This window comes from Loa loa (assembly GCF_000183805.2).
Source record: "Loa loa unplaced genomic scaffold supercont3.450, whole genome shotgun sequence".
NCBI classification, from domain to species: Eukaryota; Metazoa; Nematoda; class Chromadorea; order Rhabditida; family Onchocercidae; genus Loa; species Loa loa.
This window is the reverse complement of record NW_018108630.1, coordinates 36,767-46,788: the sequence shown is the minus strand read 5'-3', so window position 1 is coordinate 46,788 and position 10,022 is coordinate 36,767. Positions and strand designations below refer to the sequence as shown.

Genomic DNA, 10,022 nt, shown 5'->3' with positions numbered 1-10,022 from the left:
TGATCATATCAGAAGGTTTCTGACCATTTCTTTATCCTCCAAAATGTAAAGAAAACCTGTATCATAATTAAAATAAGAAATGGTGAAAGTAAGCAATCGATTACTCTCAAATGCTTTTTCCTGATGATGTAATCCAAGTTAAACGAATTTATTGTTCACGTCAACCATTCCTTAAAAATTCCTTCGCAGTAATCATGAAACGATTTCCAAGATAACTGGACATTGGTCATTTCTTCGCACTAAATTCTTCATCAGTTCATACCACATCCTTGCTTCTCTTCTTATCAGGAAATTCATTATTTTTTAGCATTCCAAGTTATCAGTTGAATATTTCGGCATTATTGCTGGTCATAACAAACATTATGCCATACTGTAATTACTTCATTTTTTATTCATTGACCATTGAATGAAATGCTTTGTCGCTGTTCTATTAATCAAATTTCTTAATGTTTATGCAAAAGATTGTGATAAGTTATTAATTGTCAAAGTCAGGAGGACTTAAAGGTTTATAAAATTATCCAAAATGTAAAAGTAGGAATGTTTTGTCAGAAATATGCTTTCTAACTTTTCTTAACTTGCAATTATTTTTTGTAAATTTTTCTTACGACATTTAATTGACCATTTGATTACTGTACAAGATGCTAATATTCATGTTTACAATATAAATATAATGGTTAATTTGTGAATATTACCAGAAACATTTTGATTGAATTATTGTTTGAAAGCTTAAAGATCATTAAGTATATACCTCCCATACCTATTTGTATCTAGCATCTTGTCATTGCCACACTCACTCATTTGCTCACTGGTAAATAAGTATCACTCGTGTTCCAAGCAAACTTTTGCTCTCTACTCTCTCTCTTCTTCCCTTTCTTTACCTCTTCGTTTTTCTCTCTCTCTCCTCCTGTTCTTTTCATGAGATGATAATTTCTTTTCTGTGAAAAGTGTTCAAATTCATTCTCTCATTTATTTTAGCATTTCTTTGATGTTGTTTGTTGCATTTATTGATATCTTTAGGCGGGATTGTTTATGTCCATCACTTTTATCATTTTATCATTTTAGTCTTCATCTTTAATCAAAAGGTCATCTAATTTTGATTAATTTCTCTAACGCTCTCTTAAACATATCACATTTTGAATTCAAATTTCTAACACTCTCATCCACATTTACCTTTTGCAAATGTATTCTTTGATTCAATCATTGATAACAGTTCCAACCACATTCTGTCATCTTTGAATTTAGTTTCTGCAACATCAGATGCTGCAGATTCTAACGCACAATGCAGCTGCAGATATGTTTAGCAAAGTGGGATACAATTGTAGCATAAACTGCTACAAATTCTGATGCCGTTGCGGATGTTTGACAAAGTGAGATACAATTATAGCATCAGATGCTACAGATTCTGATGCACAGTGCAAGTGCAGATGCTTGATTCCGGTTTTGAAATAAAGAACATTAATAAATTTTTCGTACTTTACAGATTTTATGTTAGAACAGGAATTTTACAAATGTTTTTTTTTTCTCTTTCTTGTCATTTATATCTATCACATAATTGTAATAGTTATTTTTGAAAAGGGAATCCTTTGTCCTATTTTTTTTTCATCGATTCGCGCCTTCTTTCCTTTTGCTTTTTTTTTCCAATTATAAATTTCAACTATTATATCGATTGATGGTAAATTTGATAGAAAAGAGATTATGCATTAAATAATAGAAATAATTTTATTTATAAAGGTAACTGTATGATTTCTAACATAAAGTTTATGTAAAATAATTTTTCTCTTTCTTTTTTCCGGATGGGATTAATAATTTGAAAAGATTGTCTACATTTGTATGTATAGTTTACGTAAAATAACTTTCCTTTTTCTTTTCTGGATGGAATTAATAATTTGAAAAGGTTCATTCACGTTTTTTTTATTTATACGAATAAACTGTACGTTAGGCAAATTTTCTCCATTTTCCGGATGCACTGTACGTTAGGCAAATTTTCTCCATTTTTCGGATGCAAATATGAACAATCTTTTCGACTTTTCAGTTTCATTCAAAAAGAAGAAAACTTACCTTACGTAAAAGAAAGCTTGTTTCATATAGAATACGTAAATTTCACGTCTATATTATCGTATGAATCAAATTTTTAAAATTTATTTGACGTTTTCAAGAAAAACAAATCATACTTATATTAATGGTTTTTTCTTTTTCTTTATTTTTGAAGCATTCCTTTTTTTTTCTTGCCTTCTTTTCTTCAAGTTTTTTCATATTTAAAACTAGCTAGGATGCAGTATGTGTCAGTTGTAGATGCTTCATTTAAGTGCTATTTTAAAATTCAACAAAATGAAGTCTGGTACTTATTTGCAATTGATTGCTTCAGCTATCTCATTTCTACTCGTTTTCCTTACAAGCTTTTTAAAGTTAATATGTGATAAGGAAAAAAGGAAATCGAATAGAAATGGAATATTTAAAATGAAATAAAGAAATAAAGCTTGATAAATGTCATTTCAATTTATTTGGTGTAAAACGAATGATATTTATTTCATTCGATTAATAAATTAATTAAAATACAAGCGCAATGACAAGTTTTTAAGATGATGTTGCTTTGAAAAAAAAAAAGCAGACTACTCATGATTGAAAAAGAAAAAGCTTTTCAATTTGTTATTTTATTATTTCAGACATATCTTATTGCTTCTCCTTTCTAATATTATTCCATCTTTCTTGTTTTTTTATTTCCAATCGTCCATTTCGTCATTTTAAATGTGATTATATTCATTCTGATGAATTATTCAATTATTTTAATGATTTTGATCAAAAAGAAAGAAAAAATTCAAAATTATCAGGAAAAAGACTAGTTGTATGATTTCATTTATGATTTTTTTTTTTAAAATTATAGACCGAAAAATTCTAAATGTTATATAAATATCTAATCACATTGTGATATACCATCTTAATATCTCATCTCTTTATAAAACGCATGACAATATCGTTGGAATAATCAATATTCATATCAATCATCTCCATAACGGGACAATTACTCTTTCTTTTCTTTTTTTTTTTTGTAAACTTCAAAATATTTAAATTTTGCATCAAATTCAAGTTTACAGATTGCTTTTTGGAATCGAAAAAATGGTTGCACTATTATCAATTTTTGCAATTTGGTTGACATTCTTTTCCATTTGCTTCACATTTTTACCAATGTAAGTTTTTTTTCTTAAATTTTAATTGTACAAAATTTTCCATTGTTACCGTTTTATTAACATTAATTATATTTATTACAGTTAAAAAAGTTTAATTGATGTTAACGAATTTATCTTATCATTGTAACTTTTATAATATATGAACTAATTTACTGATTTATCTTATTATTCCGTATGCAAAATTAATTGACTTTCATTATTTTATCATACCAAATTATTCATTTTAGAAAGCTGAAGCAAAAAAAAAGCATTTAATATGCAAATATATTATAATGGTTCAAATTTCAGGCTTCAAGTATTGGATTGGCGAAAACGTGGTACTGCTGATGGCTTTTCATCAATTAATCTTGTTTTACCTGTCCTAATGTTAGTTTTTTAATCCTTTTTTCTTTTCCGAAATTTTTGTTTTTTCTATCTTTAATATTCAATTCTTAATTTAATGCTTAATTTAATAGTTCTTTTCATTATTTTCAGGATGAAATAGCGTATAATTTTATTAAGTTTATTCTATGTTACCTTACATGATATATTGTCAAAACAATGCAATTCATAGGCTTTCCTTATTCATGATACTATTATTACTCTAACATACGCTAGGCAAAAATATTTCAAATTTTAGAGATTATTACTAATCCTTTTAAGATTATCAGCTTCACGTACGTCACATAGATCATAAAATACACGTGCACTATCTTTTCTAGGACTAAATCGTTCTTTTTTTTAATCAATATTATTGATGACGCGATGTCTCCCAATTATTGGCTAGGAATTAATACAGAATTATTAGTATTTTCTTATTTCTTAAACTTTCCCCTGAATGCAATATTATATTTTAGCTTAAACCTTATGAAAAATTATAACAAAATAGGTAAAAAGTTTTATGATATTTTTGGGATTTTATGATATTTTCGGTAAAAATGTGAAAACAATTTCAGGATGGGGTGTTGGTTACGACATGGATACATGACGAATGATTTTACAAATATATTCATTAATACAATAAATTTGATCGTTTTTGCTGGTTATATCCTTGCATTTGCTTTTTATCAACCATGTCGGGTAATATTTCATTGCTTAATTATGCATCAAATTTATTTCACATTATATCGCTTCTGTAATACTCGTTGTTTCTATAACTCTGAAAATCACATTATCCTATTCCTGAACCGCATGATGAATAATCTAACTTAGCATCTATTCCAGCTTGAGCTTAATAATATGATATCATTCCTTGAAATAGTGAAAAAAAAATCGAGATCAGAAGAATTATTTGGAGATACGGTATATTTCACTTGAAAAAGAAAAGAATTTTTTTCAAGTTTTTGAAATTCATTTTACTTTAGCGTTATTTGTGCTTACAACTTTTTGCGTTATTTTTCACCCTCTTTTGCATCTTTTCTTACGTCAGTTGGCAACCAAATGACATTGCATCTGATGTGATGGGCAGTATTGCTGCTGCTATGCAAATTATCAGTTTAGGTGGACAAATCTACGAAATTGTAAGTTTGTTTTTCCTTATAAAATTTGAAAAAAAAAGTTTGAAGTTGAAACTAATAATCCTTATTAACCCCTTTGTAATCCTTATATTAATAACCCTTATTTATGATAGAGTTATTTGAAAACTATGTGGAAAATGAAAATGATTAAGTTAGCAAATCAAAGCTGAAATTCAAAATTCAGACTATTCTTGATGATTTTACGAAATTTCTGCAATATTATTGAGTATCATATGAAGTACCAATAGACTTTACTGAGTATCTCATTGTGTTTTAAGTTACAGGATGGTTTTTCTTTTTTTTAATAGTATTTATTGTAAAATAGATATTATTAAATAAATATTAATTAATAGGCATTAAGAAGCTTAGTGAAGGCGAAAAAAAAGCGAAATGAAATTATATCCATTGATCTTTGCTGCAGGAAAATTTACGCGTAAATCATTAGATCATTAGATTAAGTGACATTATTTTTGTTTTCTTAGAAACGGGCAACATCATTTGGCCATACGGAGTTTATTCCGGCTGAATTGCAATTTGGAATCTTTTTCCTGACAATACAATGGACCGTTTTCGGTATTCTGATTGAAAATTACTACATTGCTGTAAGTATTAATATTTCCTCGAAATTTATGGATTAGAAAATCTACGAAAATCTTAAAATCCCGTAGTATCTAGTAATGAGACCAATACGGGTATAATACGAATATGGTAGTTCTTTTTTGAAATCGATAGCGCGGAATTTTGAATTTTTTTCATTTTGAAATTCATATTTTACTTCGTAAAGGGAAAAAAAGAGATTGTTCATTATAGATTGCCAATTTTGCTGGACTTCTTGTGAATATTGCAACAATATCATTATACTTTATTTATCCACCGCTTACTTGGAAAGTTCCAATTATTGGTACCGGACCACAACAGGAGAAAACGGAATAACAAATCTTCCGCTTTACAGGAAAAGCTCTTTCTAAAAAAAAAAAATGAAAAAAAAATTAGTTTGCTTTAAAATTTTTGTTGCAAAATTTCCATAATTATTCCGAGTGTTCATCCTAGTGAAATTTTAGCCTTCTCCAGCAGTAATTTTCTTTATTCGTATTTCAACAAATTTTGTTTAAACGATGTAGATTAACATGTGAAGCTTTCAGTGCTGACAAAAAGTGTTTACTATCTGTGCTTCAATTAAACGCTATCAATACTAAATTAAATATTTTGCATAGTACTACCTTAGTAATTAACGTATTCTGGGTAAAATTGCAAAGATCTTTACATTACTTTCAGTTTTTTATCTGAACATTATATCTGATCGCTTATCAAATAATTTCATGCACTTAAACATAAAAGATTGTATTCGATGTATTTTATAATCGCAGATTATTTATTCTTGCTTGCTATTAAATTTGCATTTTTGCAAAGTGTAGACGTTTGCATTTTGATGTGTATTATGCAGTACAAACCATTTCAAATGTACATTTATAAATAATTTGCTAGTTTTTGTTAAAAATAAAAAAAGAAGGAAAAGAAATCATTTATTTACGACAAAAAGTTAACAATATGAAATTTTGAGGGATAATAGATTAATCATGAATAAATAATAAAATAATCAAATCGAAAATTACATAATTGTTTACATATCTTATTTTTTTTTCATTTCAATTTATACCTTAAATTCATTCTTTTTTATTTTGGATTTCAATTTATACTTTGAATTCATCCTTTTTTTTGTCCTGATTTTTACAAATATAAAAAAGGAAAACGAAAATAAGTAAATAATTGCCATGTTCTGGAAAAGTTCGCATTTATGCATAATAATGATAGGTAAATATGGATATGCTCTAGCAAACGTTTAGCTCTAAATATAATAGTGAAAAAAAAAAATATATATGCACTTTATAAATTGAAAAAGAAAAGAAAAAACAGGAGCAAGGAAAAAAAACGGTAAAAAGCAAGAGAAAGGCAAAAATTACCTGCTAATTAATATTTTAATAATTAGTAGGGAATAGTAATTTGTGTTTCAAATTTATTAAAACTTTATGCTCCAATTGGAAAAGTTTCAGACTTGTTAAAACTTTATATTCCAATTAAAAAAAAATTTTTATCATAAATATTTACAAAAGGATAATTTTTCGTTGGTTGGTTTATTTATAACTCTATATCTAATTGAATTAATGTATCCTGAAGTAGTGGAAAATAATCGGATAGTCTATTAGAAAAGTTTATATTTCAATTAAATTCACGAATTTAGCCATCATAAAAACTTGAGAAATTCATAAATGAACGCTTTGCGTTTGAAAATAAAAAACAAATAAGTATCGTAACATTTGTAAATCTATCTCAATAATTTTTATCTAACAGATTTTAAACAAATTAAATTTTAATCTTGTTTTGAGAAAATTGGCAAAAAAAAAGTTACGAATGGTAATATGTTGATTTTTTTTTTTTTGATTGTTACTTTAATTCCTATATCATAATTCTTTTTTAAATAACTAAAGGAGGAATTTTAGGAGAACTTTAATGAAATATCACAAAATACAAATTTCCAATTTATATTCCATTCCATTACCAATAAACATTTACTTTTCCTTTTTTCAAATTATGCATAATTTTTGCAATAAATTTGATAATATTATGATAATATCAGTTTTAATCAAAGTTTTTTTTTTTTTTTGATATGTATACTATCAATCTGAATTAATCTCTTTTCAAATTATGCACAATTTTTGTAAAAAATTTGATGATATTTTGATAGTATCAGGTTCTAATTAAATGTCTTTTTTTTTTTAAAATATGTAAATCAAATGGTTATCTAAGCTGTTAAATCTTAAATCTTAAATCTTATATTTTAACATTTTAATTAACTTTCAATTTAATTAGCATATTCTTTATGCAACCTAAAATATATTAAACAATAAATTTCATTGTAATAAAATGGATGATACAATGAATAATTGTAAACCAATGATTATAATATGTTGCAACATTTGGTTTTATAGTTGTTGATATGATAGTAGTGGTACAATTAGTACATGTTTTATAACAATATATCCTTGCAATATTAGAATCAATTTGACAAATACTATTATCAAATTTCGTACAATTTGTCCATTGATCTGAACATTCTGAAATAAAGTTTTTTTTTTTTCTTTAACAATTGATAATGATTAAAATGATTCATAACTGTATATTTCTTACACTATCACTTCCGAACAAACAAAAAAAAAGAAAGAAAAACATAATTTATTAATTTTAAAATAAGAATATTTGTTAACACTATTATTCATAAGCTTAAAATTGATAATTCGTTGGTTACGGTAAGTATCAGTTCAAATAAAAAATATATTATTGCGGAAAAAAAAAAGAAAGCAAAAAAGAAAAGATCAATCGTAAATATTCAAAAAAAGAAAAATTATTTCCTGATATTATTCTTTTCTTTTTTTCCCCTGATATTTTATCTGATCAATTCATGTGTCTTATCAGTTATCAGTGTTGAATTGTAAAATTGTTATTAAAATCAAAATTATTGTTATTTTTATTTTTTTTGCTACAAATACTTCAAAAAATTTTTCGTTCATTTCTAATAAATCTTTTTTTTATAAATAAAATAATTTTAATTTTTACTAGTAGTTTGTTGTACTGTAATTGAAACAACCAAAATTATCGAAATCAATATTTGATATAATTTAATCTAGCTTATTGTACTGTAACTGAAACAACCAAAATTATCGAAATCGGCTTATTGTACTGTAACTGAAACAACCAAAATTATCGAAATCAATATTTGATATAATTTAATCTAAACTCTTGACATTATCATGATCATTCTTTCACTTTAATTATTCCTAATCTAGAAATGATTTTAAATTTTAAAAGAAAAATGATATGTAATTACCTTCAGATGGAAAGGAAGTAGAAGAGATACTGTCATTTCGATCACATAAATGGCATGTTTTAAGACAATATTGGCTAATCTCATCGTTGGAACATACATCAATTGATGTAATATTGCAAAGAATGGATTCATCTCGACATTCTAAAATTATATCATTTCTGATTTCTTTAATATAATAATTTTCTTTTATTAAATTAATAAAATTTAATTTTCAATGATTTGTTAGATAGATACCATAAAATATATTTAACGCCAAAAAAGAAATCTGAATTAATTCTGAAACAATTAATTAATAATAAAAAAACTTGAAATAATTAGCTAAAAAAAAAAAATTTGAATCAAGTTGCTGAAACTGTAAATATGTTTATCTGCAATTCGATATCAAGTGTTATAACTTAAATTCGTTGAAAGCGATTAATCCGATATTAGTGCTATAAGTTAAATTTGTTGAAAGTGATCAATCGGATATCAGTGCTATAATCTAATCTGTCAAAATTAATTATTTTAATTAGCTAAATTTTCCATAAACAGCAAAGGATGATACCTAATTAGGTTTAACGTGACAATCTTCCTGAGAGACATTGTATTAAAGATATAAAAGTCATTGTAATTAGGCTATAGTCTTATTTTTTGAGTAATTACTTTGGCAAAAATGCTATGAATTTTTGAATAATTCAAAAATTTTAAATGAAATAAAATAAAAAGACAATGAAGAAAGGCAAATTTAATTCATTTTGAAAAAAATATAAAATGAAAATTAGCAAACCATTTGCAGTAGTGCAAGCAAAGTATATAAGCGATATAATAAATCCTGTTGTGTAGAACATTTTCTGCAAAATTTCCTAGAAAAAAAAAAGGAAGGGAAAGTGAAATTTTTAACATGAATATTCTTATTGTATCATCAATAATTTGATTAAAAATTTACCGAGAAAAAAAAACAGATAATACTTTACAGTAATCCGATAAATTATTATTAATCAAGAAAGAAAGTGAAATTTTAACAATTCATTAAATGTCCTTTTCATATCATTAACAATTTGATTATAATTTACCAAAAGAAAAAAAAAAATTAGATAATGCAGTTACAGGATTTTACAGTAATCCCATAAATTAGTATTATTTAAAAAGGAAAATAAAATTTTTAACAATCATTAAATATTCTTACCGTATCACTAATAATTTGATTAAAATTTACCAAAAAAAAAAATTAGATAATACAGTAATAAGATTTTACAGTAATCCCATAAATTACTATTATTCAAGAAGGAAAATAAAATTTTTAACATTCATTAAATATTCTTACCATATCATTAACAATTTGATTAAAATTTACCAGAAAAAGAAAAAAGGTAATGTATTTGCAGGTAAATTGTTGTTAAAAATTGCTATTCAAATTGTTACTATTTTAAAAAAAAAAAAAAAAAAAACGTATCAATCTTTTAACTTACTTAAAAAAAA

The 10,022-nt window shown here is 25.2% G+C and overlaps 2 protein-coding genes across 2 annotated transcripts; one reads left to right on the top strand and one right to left on the bottom strand.

Moving 5' to 3' along the window:
• Positions 1-3,114: 3,114 nt before the first annotated feature.
• LOAG_09643 (hypothetical protein) lies at positions 3,115-5,614 on the top strand (the record flags this gene model as incomplete). The annotated part of the gene is made up of 6 exons (XM_003145169.1): positions 3,115-3,185; positions 3,474-3,551; positions 4,121-4,244; positions 4,529-4,684; positions 5,164-5,283; positions 5,492-5,614. The coding sequence occupies 6 exons, from the start codon at positions 3,115-3,117 to the stop codon at positions 5,612-5,614; spliced, it is 672 nt and encodes a 223-aa protein (XP_003145217.1).
• A 1,929-nt stretch (positions 5,615-7,543) lies between these two features.
• LOAG_09642 (hypothetical protein) lies at positions 7,544-9,407 on the bottom strand. The gene is made up of 3 exons (XM_020447984.1): positions 9,331-9,407; positions 8,565-8,705; positions 7,544-7,794 (listed from the first exon to the last, which is right to left on the bottom strand). Exons 1-3 carry the CDS (start codon positions 9,389-9,391, stop codon positions 7,577-7,579), a joined length of 420 nt encoding a protein of 139 aa, XP_020301836.1. The 5' UTR covers positions 9,392-9,407; the 3' UTR covers positions 7,544-7,576.
• Positions 9,408-10,022: the final 615 nt, after the last annotated feature.